Below are 23927 nucleotides of genomic sequence, written 5' to 3'. Positions count from 1 at the left end.
CAAAAATTCTTTTGCTGATACCATTTCAAGACATTCATTTATCTACTTTCAGACTTCCTGATCTTCAAACAAGCAATATTTAGCACAACTTTAAGATGCAGGGGAATGAGTGTACTACCCCTAAGGTTTTTATCCCTCCACAAGACCAGTGAATAAGAAGGTCATTCAATTCTGGCTCCTGGGTTGCTGGTCAAAGGCAAGAGTGGATAAAAATCTTTAAAGTCCAAGATAACTGGTAACTAACACTGGTAGACCATACCAGACACTCTTTCCATGGTAAATACAAGACTTGCCTTGTTTAAGAGTTTAGAATCCATCTACCTATGGACAACTGTCCACTAAGAGTTTTCCAAAAGAGAAACAGAGATGAATCAAAGTGGATATAGAAGCAGGGTCTCTAACCAGCCAAAGCTGCTTGGCCATCTGACCTCAAATCTTGGACTCAACTTCCCCCTTCCTACAGGATCATATGGATTTCCAACCCATTGGGGAATAGGGCCAACTAGCACCTTACTCCCCTTGCCAAGGGAATGCCAGGAAGCACCTTCTAATAAAACAATGTGATATTTCAAATCACAGGGTCCCTGTTCTTTGCTATCCCTCACAAACTAAAATATTTAGCATGTAATATAAATGCCATTCTCTTGTCTCCTGGGAACCTAACCAAATTCATTAAATAACTACCAGAACAGAGGACAAGACAAATGGAAAATTACTTAAACCAAAATGCAATTGGGTTCTATAGACCTGTACTTATCTAGTTAACAAGTCAGTGAGAAAGGAAGTTTTTAAAAAGCTATCTACTGGAGTGCCTGGGTGGCTCAGTCAGTTGAGCATCTGACTCTTGATTCCAGCTCAGGGTCATGAAATTGAGCCCAGGATTGGGCTCTGCGCTCAGTATGTAGTTCCCTTGGGATTCTCTCTCTCCCTCTGCCCCTCCCCCCTGTACTCACACACACACACTCTCTCTCAAAATAAATAAAATCTTAAAAAACATAAAAAGCAATGTACCATACTACAAACCATATTTTAAAGGGATCTCAAAATGGATCAAAGCCCTAAGAGTAAAGAGCAAAAACTATAAAACTCTTAGAAGAAAACATCAACAGAATTGTTTGTGACCTTGGAATGGGCAAAAGCTTAAGCAATCAAAGAAAAAACAGATAAATTGGACTTCAACAAAATTAAAAACTTTTCTACTTCAAAAGACACCATCTAGAAAGTGAAAAGACAACCTAGAGAATGGGAGAAGATTCTTGCACATCACATATCTGGTAAGGGGTTTATATCTAGAATAAAGAACACTTAAAACTCAATAATAAAAAGACAACTCAATTTTTTAAATGGGAAAAATTCTCCTAAGATGATACACAAGTGGCCAAAAAGCACATGAAAAGATGATGAACATTATTAGGCCTCACAGAAACACAAATCAAAACCACAATAAGATACCACTTCACATCTACCAGGATGGCTCACATAAAAAGCAGTAATAAGTACTGGAGAGAGAGAATGTAGAGAAATTGGAACCCTCACACACACATGGTCGGAATGTAAAATGGTGCATCCATGTTGAGAAACAGTCTAACAGTTCCTCAAAAGGTTAGACAGTTTACCATATGACGTAGCATTCCACTCCTAGATATATACCCAAGAGAATGAAAACTTATGTCCCCCCCCCCCAAATGTGTACACAAATGTTCACAGCTGCATATTAGCCAAAAAGGACAAACAACCCAAAAGGCCATCAGGTAATAAGTAGATAAATATGGGGTGCCTGGCTGGCTCAGTCAGCAGAGCAAGCAAATCTGAGATCAGGATCATGAGTTCAAGCCCCATGTTGGGCACAGAGATTACTTTAAATAAGTAACATTTTTTAAAAAAAGAATGGGTATTAACCCTTCTTTTAGAAAAACAAAATATGAAAAAATAAGTGGATAAATACAACGTGGTATAACCACATAATGGAATATTATTCAGCGATAAAATAAAATGAAATACTAATACATGCTACAACATGGATGAGTCTTAAAAATACTAAGTGAAATGAGCCAGCCACAAAGGACCACATGTTACATTTATACAAAATGTCCAGAACAGGCAGATCACTAAAGACAGGACACAGGTGAGTCTAAGGCTGGAGATGGAACACGGAGAAATGAGAGTGATGGAGAAAGGGAATGGTGTTCTTTTTGGGGAAAAATGTTCTAAAACTGTGATGATAGCTGCCCGACTCTGCCCATCCCCTAAAAACCACTGAATTGAGCCCTTTAGGTGAATTGTATGGCATAGGACTTAGATCTTAACAAATCTGTTATTTAAAAAACAACAACAACAAAAAAGCAGTCTAAATCAGGAGTTCCAACCCTGGAGAATGCAAAGCTGTGCACATACTTGAGATTTTCTAGAGAAACATGTCTAGCTCTCCCCAGATTCTCAAGGAATTAACAACCCAGCAAAGTTTAAGAACCAAGTAACCCTTTACTGGATGGCAATGGAAGGCCTCCTTGCAATGTAAAATCTCTTCTACGCGGACACTGTCTTCCGTTCATCACTCCGACAGCACGAGAGAAGCTTCTCTTCTGCTGATGGCACCCACACTGCACTTACAGTTTCACCGACAGGTTAAACAGGGAAAGGGCAAGGACACACATGACTAACGAAACACAAAGTGGTACTCAGGGGGAGGGGCCATGTGTAAAACCTACAGGTGCCAATGAGAATTGCCCCCAACAACCCTGTCTGTCTTCAACATTTAAGACTTTGGGCTCTGCAAAAGGGATTGGCTGACGTGTGATGAGTTGCTTCAACTCTCTGAGCTTCAGTGTCTTTATCTAGAAGAAGGGGCAAATAGTAATACCTAGCTCAAGGGGCGGGGGGGACGGGGGGGTTGTGAAGATGAAATTATGTAACACAAACAAAAGTATTTAGCATTGAACATGGCATGTAGTCAGCACTCAATAAATGTAAGTCATTATTAATAATGCTGATTTTGGTGTTAAGCATGAGTTTTTATCCCCCTTAGAGTCCAGTTATTCCTTCCACCAAAATGCATTCTTATGCAAACAAACTAAGAGTCAAATTTAACAAAATAACCAAAGAACACTGATCTGACTTCTCAATACTCTACTACATACTCATTTTCCAGAATTTCTTTACAACTGTTTATTCAGTTGACTAGGAGACCTCAAGTTTGGGAGTGAGGACATGAGTAGAGGAAACTAGAAATATGGAGCTACTTGAGCTTACAGTTTGACTTGTTTACCTAAATAAAGCACTTCTTATCCAACTCCTGAGAACTTGTAATTAATGAGCCATAAAAAAACCAGCTGACATTCCAATGGGCAACCAGAATAAATCCTTTACAAATGCTTCAAAAAAGGCAGTATGATTTAGATTCCAAGAAGCCCAGCCAGGTCACATACACCAGCTCTGACTCACTCGGGATAAGCCATTTTAGAATCATACCTTGGAACAAGGCTATCACCTCCACGGAGAGTGGTGGGGTCTAGTTCAAAAATGGAGGAGATGTCATTGCCTTCAGGCACAGAGACCAGGGAGTACACCATCTTTTCTTGAGCATTTCGCAACCTGCTTCGAGAGGCATCCTGATCAGGGTCCACCTGAGGAGGAAAAGTCATCAAGTCATGGATTCTGCATGTCAGACCCTTCCCTCACTACAATCACTGCACAGTCCACAGGAACAGGGAAGAAATAATAGCGAACATCAGCAGTTGGCAGGAAAAGAACCACAGTTTCAGAGCAGTTATGAAAGATGATAGTCGGCCACCCACGCCAAGAATATTTACATTCTACCTCCTTGTGTTGCAATAAAAATGTTTAAACAATGCAGGGTTACAGTAACAGATGTCCATGGAAGGAGTGCTATATAGGTGATGAAGAAGTCCGTATGGCTACACCCGTCTGCAGTAGTTGGAAGAGAAAAGAAGCTCTTTGAGAAAACTCATCCTGTGGATTTGGTTATGGGTCATTGTGTTAATCTACGGTTAAATGGTCTAGCAATAATATGATACATCTACTTCCCAGGAGAAAAAGTAAAATAAAATAAGTCTGAATCCAAGTGTTCGTAAGCAGAGATCCCAGTGTGGCCAAGAAAAATATTTGAGAAGTCAGACTAGCCCTGAAAAAAATGTTCGTAATTAATCAAGGAGCGCTGCCGATGACAATTCAGGGGAAAAGGGGCCTCTCTTGCTATGTAAGGGATTTGGCGGAGGCTGAAGAAAATCTCTGACAGTTAAGACTAATGAACAATGACGAAAGCTGTCCTGAGAAACTATAAAAACACATTCTCGGCTCCAGAGCCCGTCTGCCTGAGCAGATTTAAGCAGCACGCTTAGACTGTCATGTCCTCTCACAGGTTTTGCAAGGTGTCTTCCAGCACTGTGACTCTACGTGGGATTATTTTTAATTTTTAACGTCCTTGCAAGAAGACAACATCCACTTGCATCTACTGGGAAAATCACATTTTCTTTGTCACTAACTTGCTTTGCTTGGGCTGAGGCACTGACTCCTTTCCAAATGGGGAAGGGATAAAATGAAATCAAGTTCAACAGGCAAAGGAGAGAGCGTGAGAGAATTTATTTCCAGGGCCTGACATCTAAGACTGCAGGCAATAGTCTGCTCTAGGAGTTTATTGGCACCCCAACTTTTGTCTGAGAAAAGGAAGAAGGGAATGGGGGGGAGGGCGGGGAGAGGAGGGTGGAGAGAGAGAGAGGAGGGAGGAATGAAGGAGGGGAGAGAGAGAAAGAAAGAAAATACAAATGCTTCTTTTAAGCTCTGTGTCCTCCCTTTGCCCTCTCCTCTAATACTTTGTAGCACTCCCTAAACAAACCCACCTCTCATTGTTCGATCTACCCTCAAGTATGACTCAAGTGGAGAGCACCCAGTACCTCAGTTCAAGAAAAAGCTCAGTCCTCTTCTAACTACTCTGACCTGCAAAGTCTTCCACACACCACTTTCAAAATAAACCCTGACCTGATTCTGGCCTGAGACACACAGCTCAGCTATACAGGCTGGCAGTTCAATTTCAGACCTGCCGGAACACTGAAGAAAAATTAAAATTGCACAGAGTGCCCGTATCTGGACCTGTGACTGAGGGACAGCAGCTTCGCGTTCTTCGTGTGCAGTTGGCGTTTGCCACCTAGTGGGAGGAAAGGTGCAAGTGCAAAAGGCTGCGAGACGAGAGCCGGCCTGGGGTTGTCCTTTCTCTCCCTCTGGCGTCAAGCATGTGGCTCATGGGTGCTGCTAAATTGAGAAGGACAAGCTCAACAAGCTAAGTAAGATTCCAGGCAAAGATTGCTACAAGCACTGGATGCCAGTCTCGGGGACATACGTGACCCACGAGCAGAACAAAGTTTCCTCTCCCAAACTTTCCCAACTCCAGCTTTTCTGCTCAAGTTTCCCGGCCCACAAGAGGGTGAGGGGTGCGGGACTCACCCAAGGCTACCACCTTCCCCACAGAGGCAGGAGCTGGGCCGCTGGCCTCGATGGTGCAGGGTGAGCCCCCCCAACCCCTCCTCCATATGAAGACTGCCACCCAAGCAACATCCAAAGCAGCCAGAGCAATGCAGTCTGGATTTGCACCCAAGCCTGTTGGCATATTCCACCACCGTGGCATGGAGAAACATGAGAAAGTAGAAAGATGACTGAACTCTGAGAGAACCGAGACATGTGACGAGTGAGGACCATGCTCTGGTTCCTCATCGGTCCTACAAACATCATATAATCTCCCCTAACTCCTTTCACTGCACTCCTGTGCAGCCCAGATGAACTCATGCATGTAAAGGCACTAAAAAATGCTACTGATCTTGTGTAACTTACACAAATGTTACTTACTGAGCGCTTACTATGGGCCGTACCTTAGGCACCACACCCCAGCTGGTCCTTACGACAAGCATATCTGCCACTTTCACAGAGGAGGGAAGAGAGGGCCAGAGAGGGGAACATAGCTCCTTCAGTCACACAGCTCATCCAAGGGGGGGTCTGCTATTTAGACCCAGCTCTGCCTCTCTTCCCTGCCCTGATCTGGATCACTACATTCTTCTTCCGGCACTTCAAATGCCAGATCTCCCTGCGCCCACCAACAGGCCAGGAGAGCAGCCCTGCTCCTCACAGAGCTCAAGGTTCAATTGGACATCAGCTCTCACTGGCAGAAGCTACAGCACTCCTTCCAAGTCATCTCAGAGAGGAAACTTCCTCTGTGTTACAGCCCAGATGGCCACGCTAATACCTTTAGATGCAAGTTCCACAAAGGCAGTTCTTTCTCTCAAAATCAAGAAGGTGCAGGGACAAGAACTGCCTTATGAAAAATGGCGCCTCTGCCAGTCCCAGACTCTGGAGACCAACCACATGAACACTGAACACCGATGTTGGGCAAAGATTTCCCTGCACGTTGGCAAGAAGTCGGGCCAGGTCAGTGCTCTCAACCTTCCAGGCAATGTGGAAGGGCAGCTTTCAAAATGAGCTCTGGAAGTGAGGGTGAGGAAGATGAAAGGAAGGAACAGGACCCTCAGCTGCTCCCTCCATAATCGGAAAAGACATGAACTCCTGCAGCAAATCCGGGAACTCACGACGTGGAGCCCTTGGCTAGCACTCCTCTTCCTTCCTTCCCTCCAAAGCTAACATTCTATCCTAACATAACTGCAAGGGTCATCCTTCCCACAGAATTTGGACTTTCCAAAGACAACTGCATTCTGTATTATCTCCACCCCAAACCCCTTTATTCATGCATCCACCTTAAAACCTGTAAGTTCTTCTGAAATTTTACCGCCTCCCCCCCCCGCCCGCCCCGGCAAAAAAGAAATAAGCTCAATACCACCTACCATATTCACCAGAGATGATCACATGAACAAACAATGTCCGAGTAGAAATTATTTGCATTTTTTAAAATCCTAGCCCAGAATGAAGTGCTTTATTGATAGCCATCATTTCTATATAACACAACCACTGCCCTCTTTAACCCATAGTTGTGGACAGTTCAACCCTCCAGTGCCTCCAAATCAGCATTAATTGGTTATATGGCTTCTAAAGAAGGATCCTGTTGGCATTAAATTCTAAACCACATTATAAAGTCTGTTTCTGAGTTTGCAAAAAGCAAGGACAGGTGGTTAGACAATTAAGTGTCTAATCAGATGTCAGGAGCACCATGCTTCATGTGTTACCTCCATCACCTAAATGATACTACCCATCTCACACACTCATTCCCTGAAAAAATCTGGGTGAGTCATAGATTGAGGTCAACAGCAATCGGATATTCATTTGTAAAAGGCCGACTTCTTAAGGGGCCATCTCTGTCTCTAACCTAGGGGCATTCCAAGAGATACCATCAACTTCTACAACTTAAAGGCAGAGACCCCTTGACGAAGCACACAGAAGGAGCATCATCACTGACAGTCTTGGACCAATCAGAACACAGGAAGATATGACTGCCCTCAAGGGAAGCATAGAACAAGACTCTCTTTTAAGGCATCCTAAGGTGTCCCCTTCCCCATCACTCAGTGACAAATGGCAGTTTCTTAAAGGGGGTTCCAGATCATTTGGCCTCACCCTACCAGATGGAGACAAGAAGGCTCTTGCTCATACTTACTGAGGGCTGAAACTCCAGGCATTCTTCCTCAAAGTCAGGGTCTACCTGATGAAAAAGAATCATTAGGAAATTAAAACATCCATTGATTTCTCCAGGACTCGGCCCCACTTGCAGGAGACTTCAAGGCCTGCGAACATCTCTGAACAACTAAAAACTTGTCCCTTCCCTCTGTTCATGAAACCAGCATGCCACAACAACACACATCACATGAGTACAACACACACGGAACGATCTACCAGTCACCAAAAGACGGCTCTCAAGTGTTGACAGAAGAACACAATGAATTCACTAGCAAAGCAACAGCTACAACCCTGAGATAAATAAAAGATCAGTATCCAGTCATTGATAATCCTTAGTTTTAGTCAGAAATAAAAAATTTGTGGCCTCCAGCAAGAGTTTACACTCAGTTCAGAACATAACAAGTAATGCAAACACCATTGATCTTTGGCAAACCACGTAATCAACATTTCTCACAGCTGGTTAGCTGGGTCCATATTCCTTATGGCTTCATTTTCAATTTCAACTTAGTCTTGACCTTCAGTTCTTAAATATTTCAAAATCATCACTTCTTACAAGAATCAGGCATCCCAGGGGGTTCAGTACATTTAGATTCTGCCTTCTTTGGGGTCAGCTGCAGAAGCAATACTGGCACCCACGCATCACCTTGAAAAATCTCTGAGCCATCCCACAGTGGAACCAGACAATGGGAGGTATCTTTTGATGTACGACTAGAATCTGATATGAATGTGTATCGTACATCTTCTAGCAGATCAGAGTAAAACTCAGCATCTGTCACACAGTATGATGGCTCCTTAATTTAACACAAATATTAAAAAGTAAATTCCTCCTGTCCTTCAATACCGAGTCTTGCCTTTCCTCAAAAACCCTTTAAAGACATTTAAGGTAAAGTTAATTTCCTTGATTTTTGGCATTCTTGCAAGTAAAAGACAAGACCCTGTCTACTCCACTAGTGCTCTGAGAACCAGAATACTTGTAAAATTGTGTCTTAATCCTTCCAGCTTTACATACCATGTTTCACTACAGCTGAGTCTTGGACATTCATGTTAGGAGCAGGGCTGGTAGATAAGATGTGGGGAGAGCAAAATGCAAGAGAAAAAATTTCTGTAATCCTAAATCCCAGATTAGCATTCTTTTCTTTGTTTTTTTAAATCTACTCTCTTAGCAACTTTCAAATATACAGTATAATTAACTACAGTCATCGTGCTGTACATTACATTCCCCTGACAGTATTATTTTCTAACTTGTTTTCTCCCCATATCTTGATCAAAATCCCTGTGAAGTACTAAAATGTGTTAATCATCTTTACCTTTTCTCATCTATAAGCAGGGAAATGAGGCAGGAGGAAACAAAAAGCAGAAGGAAAAGCAAGGTGACTGAGCATCTAACTACCCAATGGCCACAGGTAAATGAAGAAAAAGGAATGTCACAGGCTTGAAAGAGAAAGACACAGAGGCTTCTACTTACCTCTGCTGCTAAGTAATGCCCTGTAGCAAGATGCTTGAAACGGAAGAGGCTATTCCAATATCCTGCTCCACCCCGACACGGGTCGTGTTGGACTACCTACAAGAGGAGAAATGATTAACAGGAGTGGAAATAATGTCAACCCATATTAAGACAACACTGAGACTTCACACATAAGTCATAGTTCAGGAGTGATATTTACTAGCTAAAAAAAAGATGAGTATCTTCAAACAAAGCCATTGCAAGTATCATACGTAACGTCAGATACATATGACATATGGAAGTGTTATGTTTCTCCAAAGAAGAAATAGTCTCCCAGTTAATACGAAATGATTCCAGTAAAAAGCTGAATGTTTTTCAGATTATTTGCTTTAATCATAATAAAGTAGAACTTAAGGTTCTACAATTCATCCATAAAAGGCATGACAAATAAGAAGAAATTTCAGAGGAAACTGTGAAAGCATTCTATACTTGTACTCACGTGCTGAAACACATAGATAAGCCAGGGCTCTGAAACTTGAAACTCACAGAGCCTGGGCCAATTTACCATAAAAATACATGTAACTTCAGGTTCTGGTCATGACGGTATAACTGGCACTGGTAGTTGGTGCCATGAACAATTAAACACTGCACATAATATATGAACTTGCTATAGACAATTAGAAAACTAGATAAAATACAGGAAACAATTGTGTTCAGATGTTGGACAACAGGCAGTACACAATTGTGATCTCTGAGAAAGGGGAAACAAAGTGATCTTCATGAATATTCCAGCTTTCTGCCTTAATATTCTCTCTGGATGGTAGTGTTGGGAAGAAGAATCCAAGCAGAAGACACCGGTCTGAGTTGAGGAGATATATCAGAATTTAGGGAGACTGAAGTGGCTGGAATTTGCTGGGGCAGAATACAGAGCTACCCAGAGAAAAAGCTCCAGACATCTACCCAGGGGCCTCCTTGAGTTTTTGGTTGAATACCAAGTTGAATATGTGTAAGTTGAGACCACACAAGGCCAAATGAAGAATGACAGGAAAGCTGTGAGCTCAATGTTCTCATTGCTCATTTGGGGCTGGGTGGTGTTCTGAGAGATTCCATGGAACACCTGGGGCATTCAGCAAAAATGTCAAAAGGGTTACACCTTAGTAATGGGGCCAATCCAGCCCTAAAAAAAGAAAAAAGACTGTAACACACTTGATTTAGCAAAGCTTTAAAATAAGACTCCAAAGCATCAAACTGATTCACAAGTAACTTTACTGTCTAACAAAACAATACTCAAAACTCTTTAAAGGAAGGCAACAAAATACAGATACTCCACAAAGTAGCACCACAATGTTCAGCATATAATCATGAAGCACTGGACAGAGAAGAATCAGGAAAATGTGACCCATAAACTCAGTGACCTCTCAGACAATATCAAATGATCCAGCATGTCTGTGTGGGTTCGTGGGGGCAGGAAAAATATTTCAGAAAAAATGAACCCAAATTTTCCCATTTTAATACATATACAGATTCAAAAAACTCAATGAACTCAAAGCCAGGATAAACACACACACATACACACTTACACACCCACCCACCAAGGCACATCATGATTAGATTAATGTAAACCAGAAATAAAAAGAAAAATCTTAAAAGCAGCCGGCGGGGGGTTGGGGGGGTGGGGGGGGCTGGGGAGCACTTTGTACAGAGAACAAAGGTAAGAAACCACTGAATTCACATCAGAAACAATGCACACAAGATGACAATGGATACACAACTTTTAAGTACATAAAGAAAAAAACTGTCTACCTAGAATTCTGTATCCAACAAAAAGAGCCTTCATAAATGAAGGCCATGTGGAGAAACTGGAACCTTAACACACCACAGGTGGGAGTATCACCTAGTGCAATCTGGCAATTCTTCAAAAAGTTAAACAGCATTACCATAGGACCCCACAATTCCATCCCTAAGAGAACTGAAAAACCTATGTCCTCACAAAAACTTGGTACGTGAATGTTCACAGAAGCATGAATAATGCTTCTTATTATTCTTCTGAATAAGAAGAGCCCAGAAGTAGAAACAATCCAAATGCCATCAAGTAACAAAATATGGTATGTCCATATAATGGAATATTATTTGGCAATAAAAAGGAATGAAATACTGATACACATGGCAATATGGTTGAACTTTGAAAACACTGTGAACTAAGTGAAAGAAGTCAGATACAAAGGATCACATTGTAGTATGTCATTTATAAGAAACGTCCAGCATAGACAATTCTATAGAGACAAGAAACAGTGATTGCCAGGAGGACAGTGGTTTGAGGAGAAACAAGGTGTGACCAGCATGGATACAGGGCTCCTCTTGGAGTAAGGAAAATGTTCTAAAATTGATTGTGGTGATGGTGGCCAAACTCTACAGACCTAAGTCAAACCATTAAATTGTACCCTTTAAATGTAGGAGTTGTATCTCAATGAAGCTATTATTTAAAAAAAAACCAAAAACACAGATTTTTAAAATGAAGGTGAAATAGATTTCCTCATTTTCAAATGAAAGTTAAGAGAACTGGTCACTAGCAGGCCTGCTGTACAAGAAATGCTATACATGGTATTGTCTTCCTTTTTTTATTTTAAAGGAGCACTTATGATTCCAGAATCTACAAGAAAAATATTAAAAAAGAGACATTCAATGTTTTCTGAGGATATGCAGGGAAAAACCGGCAGGAAACAATTTTTTAGGGAGTAAGAATCAGACAGCTGTTTCTTCTCAGAAGAAAAAAAGAGACAGAGAGAAGATGCTCTGAAGTAGACTTCTGAGTTAAGTACCTGAAGTTTTAGAAATCCAGACCTCAAACACCCTCCATACAAACTTGTGGTCTTTCATTCGTTTCTATCAATTTAGAAGTGAATAAGACATGGTACCTGCCCTTCCATGTACTCAAGTCAGCCACGGTGACTTCTGCAGGGTTCAGACTTTTTTTGGTGGTGGGGGGGGTTATGACAACACGTTAAAGCAAGATGCAAAAATGTTTGTAAAGTGACGTCAACTGTGCAAAAATAACCTGCTCACAGAACAAACAGCTCCAAGGAAATGGCACATTAAGTTAATGAAATGATGGTTTACGTCCTCCTTTCTTCCCGTATTTTCAGTTTGTCTTTAGTCTCCACTTACTAGTTTAAATTCAGTTGAGAAGAAGTTTTTTGGGTTTTTTTTTCTTTTGGCACTAGTATCCAAATCCCACATGGAAAGTGGTTCTGAAAGACTGTTTTGAACATACAAAACGCTGTGCTGAGTAGTGGTGACACTAGTGAACAAGGACAAAGGTCTAGCTCACAGTGGGTTTATAATCTAACAGGACTGACGGTGTCTCTATGTAGGCACGAACTAAAAATCTCCCAACGAGTGCTATGGGCGTGGAGAGTAGAAAAAGAAAAAGGGGAAGGCAGAAACTGAAAACTTTATGTAGAGTCCTTTCATCATGAAAGCTGTAGAAATTTTTCTATACAACAGCCAAGATAAACCTGAGTATTACAACATCCATGTTAAGAGACATAAGCCAATTTTTAAAATGGGCAAAATATTGGAACAGACACTTCACTGAAGATGATACACTGATGGCAAATAAAGACATGAAAAAATGCTCAATATCATTAGCCATCAGGGAAATGCAGATTAAAAGCACTAGGAAATTTCATTACACACCTATTATAATGGCTAGCATTAAAAGGACTAACCATACCAAGTGTTGGTGATGATGTGGAAGAACCAGAACTCTCATACCCTGCTGGCAGGAATATAAAATGATAGGAGCACTTTGGAAAATAGTTCAGTAGTTTTTTTTAAACACACACCCACAATAGGATCTAGCTATTCCATTTCTAGATTTAGCCAAGAGAAATGAAAGTTCATGACTATGAAGAGATTTGTACACATTTATAATGCCCTCAGAAGCTTTAGTTGTAACAGCCAAAAGTTGGGATCAACTCAAATATACATCAACAGGTGAACAGACAAATTATGGAACACCTTATGGTGAAACACTTCTCACCAATAAAAAGGAATGAACTATTGACACATGCAACAACATGAATGAATCTCAAAATAATTATGCTGGGTAGAAAAGGAGACCAAAAAAAGATTATATGCTGTCTGACTCCATTCACACAAAATTCAAGAACAGAGAATACCTAACCATGGAGATGGAAGTCAAATCACTGGTTACTTCTCTAGGAGGAAAAACAAGATAGTGCTGGAAAGAAGCTCAAGGGAGCCTTCTGGGTGCTGCTAGTCTTCTACTTCCTGATCTAGGTGCTGGTTATGTGACTGTACATGTGTGTAAAAATTCATCAAGGTGTATACTTTTGACCTGGGCACTTCGTGTCTGCTATACCTCAATAAAAACATAAAACCATTAAAGCAAGAGAGGAACAAGCGAGGAGGCAAGCCAAGACAGAGAAATGCATGTACCCCAAGAGCTGCAGTTACACAGAGAGAAGGGCTTCGGGGGGAGAGGCCAAGTCCCTGCAGTTCAGGCTCCTGTCACCTCTGTCACCAAGCACTCATGCCATTGTCTGTGGGTCCCACGATTCTAGTCTCTCTGCACGTCCTCTCAATAAATGACATACACAATCATTTATCTCCTCAAGTAGCAGAATCATTTATCCCTGTAAGGAGCTCACTGATTACATTACTTCCCTGCTCAAAACTCCTCTCCAAGCTCCTCCCCTGCCTATGACTTAAATCCCAACTCCTCCCAGCCTGGGCAGATGCCATTCAGGCTCTGGTCTCCAAAACCAGTTTCTCTTTCACTTCCGTGCCTATCTTCCACTCCCCACCAAACTGGGATGCTGAGCCTTACCCTCAAGGCTGTTTCATATTCCCAATTCTGTGCCACCGTCTGACATGAGGTGACCTACACTCTACACATCTCTGCCTTCAGAAATACATGTCATCCTGTACGGACCAGCTCAGATACCACCTCCTTCACCCAACCTGAACTCCCTCCCTCATCCCACTCCCCCAAACATGAGGAAAGTGTCTCTGGCCACTTCGCCACCCAGTGATCTGGGTGTGTCTCTTTCTATCCTATCCCTGACATGAGTCACTGATGTATCCCACTGAGTAGGTGCTCAACTACATATCCTTGGGACAGACAAATGAGCAAAGGGAAGGAAGACATGGAAGGAAAAGACAATTAGATGGCTGAGAGTGAAAAACTTACAGCTTCAGCTGTGAGTTTGCGTCCCAAGTGGACATGATTTTCCTTCACAAGCACACCCAGCATCCTTCGGATACGAACGATGTGCTTGTTCATCTGTCATCCTGACCCGTTTTCGTAAAGACGTCAGCTTAAGTACCCTACAGACCCCCTAATCTTCTCTCGCCCTCTCCAGCCCCACCCCTTACCTCCACCTCCCACAGGGCTTTTGAACTTGTGGCAGATGTGGCTGACTGCCGGCCGGTAGTTCGCAGGAAGACATGCTGTTTCTTCCTGTGCTCGTCACAGGTAAGGAACTTCTCCTGCTCCGCATGGAACAGCCTTACCACGTCACCCTAAAATGTCAGCACATGGAGGGTTTAAGGACAATGAATTTTACAAGAGGACTTAGCTGCTGCCCCACGTAGAGCCAAGTGCTGCCAGCCTGAGAAGTAGCAAACTCACCCCCTTCAGTATGTCATCTTTGTTGTCACTCCATTTCATGAAAAGGACGATTTTCCAGCTTGTATTGCAGTTGACAGAATTGACCTGGAAAACAAATGACAGTTATTTTTTCACACATCCCTCCCCACGACTATGTCTTCCAGCCACTAAAACTCCTCATTACTGCCCAAGAAACAGGGCTGGGCTTCCGCCCCAAAATCCTACCAGTTCACACCATTAAGTTCACAAGAACCGCAAATTTAAGTGGCCTGGCAGATGTGTTTGGTAATAAAGGGTGCATTTGTGCCCATCACCATGTATACTCGAAATGACTAAGGGAACCTCACTTCCAGCCTTTCTTCTCCAAGTCTCCTGTTCTGCAGCCAAAAAGTAAAAGCTCAATAAAAACAAGGGCTGATAAACAAAGGTACAGACTCCCATGAATACACTCTAAAATGTGAATGAGCATCACTAGCAAGAGAAGTCACTGCTTGTACACTAAATATATGCCAGGCACTGGGCTAAGCACTAGTATTCATGACGACGTTTAGTCCTCAGCAACACCCTAAAAAATAGGCAGGACCATCACACCTATTTCAGACAGGAAAACTAGTGCACAGGGAGATTAGGGAGATGTACGGTAACTAGCCTAGAAACGCGAAAGCTAGGGGATGGAAGATTTGGGATTTCGTTCCACATCTATCTGACTCCAGAGCTTTTGTCCCCAACCTGTAGACAAATATTGATGTCACAATCAAGCTACTGCCCTTTGGTCCTGTAATTGCCAAATTTGAGGCCAAGGAGATATATTGCCAAAATCAACATATCCCCATTGCAAGGCCACTGATGGCCTGTAGCACACCCACCTTAATATCAGCCAAAGACATTCTCCCAAGGGAAACAGACTGGAAAAAGGAGCTCCTCTGGCCAGAAAAATTTGGTAGAAGAGGCCCTTCTCTGGCTTAACAAATTAGGCAACAATCTCCCAGTTATAGGAGGCTTAGTAGACTGAGCCCTAGGGTAGCTATCAGCCCTCACCCAACCCCACATGGCAACCCTGATCCTGGGCCTTGGTTACTCACCTGCAGAATAGGTATGCTGCCCCAAGTCACTAATAAGGTCACTTTCAGCATGCACATGCTCTGGCCTCAAGAAGGCCTGCCCCTGCAGCCTCTGCCTGCCCACAAGCCATCACGAGGTTTCCCTTACCTCGTTGCAGCCAGGGTTATCCACCAGCTGATGGCTGCTAGCATGAAGGGGCTGGCCAGCGTTGACGGGGTTCAGTACAACCTTGTCACCAATGACCACCTGGAAAGGAAAAGGCCAACGGAGCTTTTCACAAAACAGGTCAGAAGTCCCTGGTGGAGGGCAGGTGGGCATCCTTAGACGACCCCCTCGGATATGGCACATCCTCAGCCAGCACAGCCAAACCCTTCATAGTACCGGCCAGCCAGTGATGTCCCACGATCCCTGTCCAATCCCTGGAGAAATGCTAAGACCAGCATGGGACACCACTGCCAACTGTCAATATCGCCCTTTTCCTATATTAATGGAGATCTATAAGTAAGCTCTGAGTATTAGGAGTAGAAGCAGAACAATGCCTGAAGGAAGTCTATTTTTAAACGAATAAAACTATAATCTTCTATATCTAAAGCAATGACTTTCATACTTTTTTGGTACAAACCACAGGAAGAAATACATCTCTATTAGATTCCGGTCATACCTACTTATGTGCATGTATGTGTGTGTGTATATATGTGTGTATGTGTGTATATGTGTACATATACATATCTATATTTATCTAAAACAGAAGTTACCTCCCTAAAACAATACTTACCCTCATTACGTTTAGGACAGCCTGATACTATCTATTCTACTCCACTTTTTAAAATGGTAGTCACAAGCCACTAAACTGATCTGAGTCCACAAACAGATCAACACGTGTTTGTAAAACACTATCCTACAAAGGTAACCAACCTTTCAACTCCGTCTTACCCTTCTCAACTAAGGTACAGCTGAACAGGTAAGTTTAAAGAATAAGAAAGCCAAGGATCTCCCAAAAATGAAATTCAGGACAAAGCACCTTGGTCTTTTATTATGAGGGCAGAAGGAAGGAGAACAGAAATGATGGCTTCCTAAGAGGTAAAACTCATCTATTTTCACTTTGTTACGTTTGGGAAGGATATACAATTAAATTTTCCCTAACCCCATTTGGAGTACCCCAAAAATATATATTAAGTACCTCAAAAAAATCCAAAACTTATGGTGAAAGCTAAGCTTTACGGTACTTGTTCTTCTCTTCTCAGTTGAGGATCAATATTTACTGCATACCAACTGGGAAGGAATGGTCTGCTTTTACCTGCTTCTGGGATACAGCATATAAATGAATACTGCACTGCCCAAAGCTTGTAAACTTAAATAACAATACTGAAAATGGCAAAACTCAGTTTGAGGTTAAGGCTAGCTGAGCATTTTGACAAGATTTCAAGCTGTTTAAGGAACACATTTCATTTTAGTAAAAAAACTATTTCGGAATCTTAACAAGGTCAGAAAAACGGCTTAATAGCATTTAAACATACTGGTCGAGTATATGCCCACATAATGACGTACTAATGTAGCTGACGAGTATCAGAACTGCTCTAAGTCACATGGACAAGTATCTCAGTGGCTTTATATCCTAGGGACCCTGAGGAGAGAAGCCTGCTCAGGACCAATTGCAGTCACTGAAATGTGACGGAGAGCCTGTCGGCTTATCGATAAAGGAACAAGTGAAGAATAATCCTAAAATCCATTCTCCTTCCCTGCTGTCTCTAGTTCTCTTCTCTTCTCCTTCTTCACTAACTTTATTTCCAAAATAGAGAGGCGTTTCCATTCCACTAATGATCTAGAATGACAGGGACACTGCCTGGGACATTAATGTATGATAGCTGTTTTCATGGTGAAGTTACTGAGGTAATGAGCTATTCATACCATTTTTTCAGAAACTCAGTAGGAAAAACACAGCTACTGTATTTAGGTCACACTTCTCTCCAAATTTCCCTGTTTCCCAAACATTGGTTTCCATAGTGACTCCCTTCTCTTCATACAGGATGAGCCTCTGGTTCCAACTATAACATTCTCCCAGTTGACTTCTATACACAGTTAGGGTCGGAGGCGTGGCATGGGGCACTCCCCAGGCTGCGAGTCTGCACTTACACTGTCTCCGATGGAGCGCAGCTTGTAGAATGGCTGAATATAAAACCAGGACCCTTCATTTCCCGCCTCGTCCAAAGTCACTCTCATGGCGTTCTTCTCCAGCAGAGCTGGAAGCCTCTTATTCACAGTTAGGTATTTATTACTTTTCAAATGCAGGAGCTGAAAACCCACAGAGAGAATAAGGGGAGTGTCAGCAGGTCTCTGAATCTCTAAGATGTCTCTCTCAGTCACATAATATATATCAAACATTCCTTCCACCCCTGAGCTAACTGTGAAGTTAGAGAGTCATCGAAGTGCCTGAGGCAGGGAATAATTAGAAAATAAGAAAGAGCAAAGGGAGAAGTAGAGGGAAGAAGAAATATTTTATTTTATCCCCCCAACATGGCCATGGACAAGATGGATGCTGTTCAGGTAAAATGCACCGTCAGCAAGGAACAGCACTCCGCCATCTGTTAACAGGTAGGAGCCTAATCCCATGTAAAGGAGCTGAGGAACTGCAATCTGAATATCCCTGACCTTAAGATGGAGCTAAGGAAAGGTACTTCTGAGCATAAGAAATAGTTGAAGAGAGGACCCTATAAGGGGGTAGTCATTTTATGTGGAATAACATGGCTGCTATAAATTTCCACCTTCAAGTGCTAAGCACTTTATTCTTGATTCTTGGGAGAACCAAACAACTAAATGGGAAACGACCTGTCTTATAGTAGATCTATACCAGGAAGCAGTGATTAATGCTTCCCAAATTAACAGGCTATAAGGGAATGGAAGGGTACATGAAAGATTGCTCAAATCCTGGAGAAATATTAAGACCAGCATGGAACTTCATTGCCAACTGCCAATACCCCTTTTTCACATGTTAATAGATACACTTTCTAGAACATTCCTAGGAGGTCCACACTCTTCTATCCATGTTGTTAGGGTAACGAGTCTGATTTGTGAGTCCCTGGCATCCCTAGGCCATTATACACAAGGGGAAGGCAATGCCCTCTTAAGTCTTCATTGTTATCCTGGTGAGTGGCCCCTGATCCTTCACATACCTGTCCAGGTGCTAAACTGAGTTGGTTTATAAACTGACATTACCTAGAGATGGATCCCAAGATCCAGGCTTCGAAGAAGTAATAATATCAGCTAAAATGTATTCAGAGCTTACTCTGGGACAGATACCCCTCAATCATTCTAGGAAACAAATACCATTATTATTCCCATTTTGCTAGTGAGCAAACCGAGGCATGGGAACGTTTCTTGCCCAAAATCTCAAAGTCATTAAGTCACAAAATCTGAATTGGAATACACTTAGGGTTTACATTCTTAGCCCCTGTACCCACCTTCCGTCTTCAGTTCAAGCCATACTCTCTGATCTAACCACATGAGGGAGTCCTGAGTTTGAAGGCACTAGTCTGGCCCAGTAATAAAGCTGATACTGAACTCTGGGCCCACCTAGCCCCTTGTGTCCTTTTTCAGTTGGACAGAACTTGAAAGGAATTTGGAGTGGGACTGGAAGGACCTATCTTCAAACAGATTTGAAAGCTACTTTACTATGCCAAAAGGCCAAATCATAATAACCCATTTAAACATAAAGGGTTGCTATTACCAATGTGGCAATTTTACTTTTTCCATGATCCAGATTATCACTGCTCTCTATCTAACACAAATAACAATGGGAAGGAATTCCTTTGGAACCAGTCAAGTTTAAATGGCAAGTGCTATCTTTCAGAAAGGGAGATAATGAAGCAAGATAACCAGATGGGTCAGGTCTTCAAAAGTTCGTAACTATTACCCTCTGTGTCTGTATCAAAATGATCCAGCAACTAGATAAACAGAAAAAGGCTACAGGGGTACCTGGGTGGCTCAGCCAGTAAAGCTTCGGACTTGGTTTTGGCTCAGGTCACAATCTCAGGGTCACTAGTTGGAGCTTCTGGTTGGGTTCTGAACTCAGTGGGGGAGTCTCCTTGAGATTCTTTCCCCTCCTGCCCTTCCCCCTCTGCTCCTCCCCCCACCCACATCCACCCCCATTTGTGCAGGCACTAGCTCTCTCTCTAAAATAAATATATAAATAAAATCTCAAAGAAAAAAAAAAAGGAAAAAGGCTACATTTGGCACTGGACCTTCTCACACACTATTTTCTGCAAGGATAGACCCAGATAGATTTTTCTTAGCAAACCCCGCCAGTAGTTATTTCCTAAAGTGTGTTTTATCCCCATGCCAACTTTAAAGCCACAAGGGATCAACAAGTAAACCTCACAACCCGTGAGACAAGACATAAGACCCATCATCAAATATTCTACCTGGAGGTACTGAATTGCTCTTACTGCCCCTGTGACCAGCTCTTGAACCAACAGATAAAAGTTATAGGGAAGCCAATTTTTACCCAATAGAACTTTCAAGGAAAGCAAGTGAAACAAAAGTGCAGCAGCCAGGCTCCTTTCCAGATAGGGAACTTCTCACTTAAAATATTTGCACAGAACTTAAATTACCAACTACAGGGCAGAGTAATGGCTTCTCGCGCTGAGAGCGGGCCAACTCAAAAGCCCAAGAATCCAACCCATATAAGAAGAAATGCTAGACGTTTTGCACCAGACTGGCTGTCTCCATGGGAGTCCTGCTGGAAAGCTGTCCAAACCCAATCTCATGTGTTTATTTTTTAGTTTTGTTCTTTGTAACGCTCCAGCTCCAGAAGAGAAGAGCGGCCATGATCTACCTGGATCACGTTGCCATACTGGATTACGGTCCCCAGCAATTTCCTGTTTTCTGTCTCATTCTGCTTCTTTTCCAAGTCTGCAGCATGCTGTACATGGAGAAGGAAGACTGGTCACAAAGAGGAAACAATGGCTTATATTTCTCTGTAGTGACGCAAAACCAATGTCACCAGTTCATACGAGAACCACAGAAATAAGCAAATACCTAAGCAAAATGAGCAAGGGGTTCAGGAAGCCATCCCACTCTGCCCTTGTTTTTGTTGGCCTTCTTGGCTTTTTTTATATGTATTTTTTTTCTTTCAGGCATTCATGGACATCTGCTTAGGTTAAGACGACGTCAAAAGCTTATGTATTTTTGAAGAAAATAGGGTAGGGGTGGGAGAGAATTTGCATAGCCTTTTATGATTTGTAAAAGTCCTCTTTTAAGTTGGAGTAAAATAAAATTGAATTTAAATGCTGGTTTCGGGTGATTTCTGGTTCTGCATCTTGGAACATTCACGAGCCTCAGTTTCTACTTTTGTAAAATGAGGATAAAAATAGTACCTACACTCTCATGTATCACAGCGCCTGGTCACTGAAGCATTTATGGAATGCTGGTTATAACTGCTAGACACTACAGTAATTTATTTAATTTTTATAGTAGTTCCCTGAGAAGATCATAATCACCATTTTTTTTTAAAGATTTTTTTATTCATTTATTTGACAAAAAGAGAGACACAGCAAGAGAGGGAACACAAGCAGGGGGAGTCGGAGAGGGAGAAGCAGGCTTCCCGCTGAGCAGGGAGCCAGATGTGGGGCTCGATCCCAGGACCCTGGGATCATGACCTGAGCCAAAGGCAGATGCTCAACAACTGAGCCACTCAGGTGCCCCCATTATCACCATTTTAAGAAGAAAAAACAGACTCATAGATTAAAAGGTTTATTTGACATTGCAATTAGTTGGTACTTGGGTGGGTACACAGGCTGTTTGTTATACTAATTACTTCTGTGTACATTTGAAATTTTGCTTAATAATGTCTTATTTTGGGGCACCTGGGTGGCTCAGTTGGTTAAGTGTCTGCCTTTGGCTCAGGTCATGATCCCAGAGTCCCCTGTGTTGGGCTCCCTGCTCAGTGGGGAGTCTGCTTCTCCTTCTCCCTCTCCCGCTCCCCCAGCTTGTTCTCTCTCTGTCAAATAAATAAATAAAATCTTTTAAAAAAAAAGTCTTATTTTAAAAATCACTTATCTGTACTGTGGTATGTCTACACACACACACACACACACACACACACACTGGAGTATTACTTAGCCATTAAAAAGAATGAAATCTCACCATTTGTGACAATATGGATGAACCTAGAAGGTATTATCCTAAGTGAAATGAGTCAGACAAAGACAAATACTTCATGACTTCACTTACATGTGGAACCTAAAAAACAAAGCAAATCAACAAACAAGGGGCATCTGGGTGGCTCCGTCAGCTAAGCATCCAAACTCTGATTTCAGCTCAGGTCATGAGCTCAAGGTCGTGAGTTCAAGCCCCACATTTAAAAAAAGAAATGAACAAACAAAAAAGCGGTCACAGACCAATATATGAATGACAACAAACTGGCAGGTGCTAGAAGGGAGGGGGTAGGAGATGGGCAAAATGGTGAAAAGGAGTGGAAGGTACAGGTCCCCAGTTGTGGAATAAATAAGCCCTGGGGATGGAAGGTACGGGATAGGGGACACAGTCAATGATACCGTAACAGTGTTGTGTGTTGTGTGGTGACAGGTGGCAGCCACACTTGCGGTGAGCGGAGCATAACCCGTAGACGTGTCAGGTCACTACGTTTTACACCTGACACTAACATAACACTGTGTGCCAACTATGCTTCAATTTAAAAATAAATAAATAAAATACAATGATGTTGGATATTTTTTTAAAAAATCACACATCTATTAAGTAGCAGAGATAATCCTCAAACCCACATTTGGGTCAACTGCAAATCTATAGGTACAAATGGGGCCAGGAGACATTACTGGTCCAAATTTGGCATGCTCGAGAACCTGGTAAAACTGAAGAGAGGGTTCCAGAAGAGTCTGCCAGGGCCATCAACCGGAACAGGCATTTTTATTCATTTACTCGTACACCTCAGAAAGTATTGTTATCATAACAAAGCTGAAGGGGAACCAGCTTTGTCCTAGGCAATAAAGAAACTGTTGTTCCAAGCCCTGTCCCCCAAACCTAGACTGGGTCAAACAGAAGTAAATTAGCAGGGAAGAAATTCCATATCTAATCTGATGGATAATAAAACCCTGGTGACCAGCCGTGCATTTCAGAATAGCTTCCGTTGTTCTCTTCCCGGAGTTTCCCTCTCCTTGAGGCCAGATGCCCCCCCAGACACCAATGGGCTAACGGGCCTCTTTCCCAAGAACAGTCTGCATTTTCACAGGATCTCCTGGGTTTGGGCCTGGCTCTACCACACACCAGCTCTACCATCTTGGCCAGTTACTTAATTTCCCCAAGCCCCACTCAATATTCTCGATCACAAAATGGGGACAATGCAAGGGAGATCAGAGAAAATGCATGCCTGATACATAACAGGCATTCAATAAATTCTAACATTATTACACATACATTTCTAAAATTAAGAAATGTTCTAATGTTCTGATGATGAGAATTTCAACTGGTGAACTAAGTTGGGTGGGGGAAAAATCTTTCCATTTCCTTCAAATCCAGCATATGTTCCATCTCTACCTTCAGTGTAAGTATTTTTAGGAAGGTACATCTTTTGACAAAAATAAGCTGCAGAACCCCAATGTTTATAGCAGCAATGTCCACAACAGCCAAACTATGGAAAGAGCCTAGATGTCCATTGACAGATGAATGGATAAGGAAGATGTGGCATATATATACAATGGAATATTATGCAGCCATCAAAAATTGAAATCTTGCCATTTGCAACGACGTGGATGGAACTAGAGGGTATTATGCTAAGCGAAATAAGTCAATCGGAGAAAGACAATTATCGTATGATCTCACTGATATGTGGAATTTGACAAACAAGGCAGAGGATCATAGGAGAAAGGAGGGGAAAATGAAAAAGATGAAACCAGAGAGGGAGACAAACCATAAGAGACTCTTAATCTCAGGAAACAAGCTGGAATGGAGCGGGGTGGGAGGGTTGGGGTGGCTGGGTGATAGACATTGGGGGGGTATGTGCTAGGATGAGCACTGTGAACTGTGTAAGACTGATGAATCACAGACCTGTACCTCTGAAAAAAGACCTCAAAAAAAAAAAAAAAAATAAGCTGCGGAAGGCAATCCTAAACCAAAAAGAAACCACATTACAAGAGGGAATGATCTGCC

General features: G+C 42.3%; 1 protein-coding gene across 8 annotated transcripts in view; it reads right to left on the bottom strand.

The window, feature by feature from the left end:
• The window catches only part of ITPR1 (inositol 1,4,5-trisphosphate receptor type 1), a 320344-nt gene that overhangs the window by 176075 nt on the left and 120342 nt on the right, over positions 1 to 23927 (bottom strand). For 5 of the 8 annotated variants that reach the window (XM_027586400.2, XM_027586401.2, XM_027586403.2 and 2 more), the window contains exons 6-13: positions 20599 to 20685; positions 17901 to 18059; positions 15915 to 16013; positions 14727 to 14810; positions 14471 to 14617; positions 9092 to 9187; positions 7607 to 7651; positions 3469 to 3623 (exon numbers count right to left, since the gene is read on the bottom strand). In XM_027586400.2, coding sequence (XP_027442201.1) covers positions 3469 to 3623; positions 7607 to 7651; positions 9092 to 9187; positions 14471 to 14617; positions 14727 to 14810; positions 15915 to 16013; positions 17901 to 18059; positions 20599 to 20685 — 872 coding nt within the window. The remainder of the gene's footprint in view (positions 1 to 3468; positions 3624 to 7606; positions 7652 to 9091; positions 9188 to 14470; positions 14618 to 14726; positions 14811 to 15914; positions 16014 to 17900; positions 18060 to 20598; positions 20686 to 23927) is intronic. The other 3 variants (XM_027586402.2, XM_027586406.2, XM_027586407.2) reach the window with 1 other exon arrangement.

This window comes from Zalophus californianus, chromosome 1 (assembly GCF_009762305.2).
Source record: "Zalophus californianus isolate mZalCal1 chromosome 1, mZalCal1.pri.v2, whole genome shotgun sequence".
NCBI lineage: Eukaryota > Metazoa > Chordata > Mammalia > Carnivora > Otariidae > Zalophus > Zalophus californianus.
The sequence above is the reverse complement of the archived record's forward strand: the minus strand, read 5'-3'. Positions and strand labels throughout refer to the sequence as shown.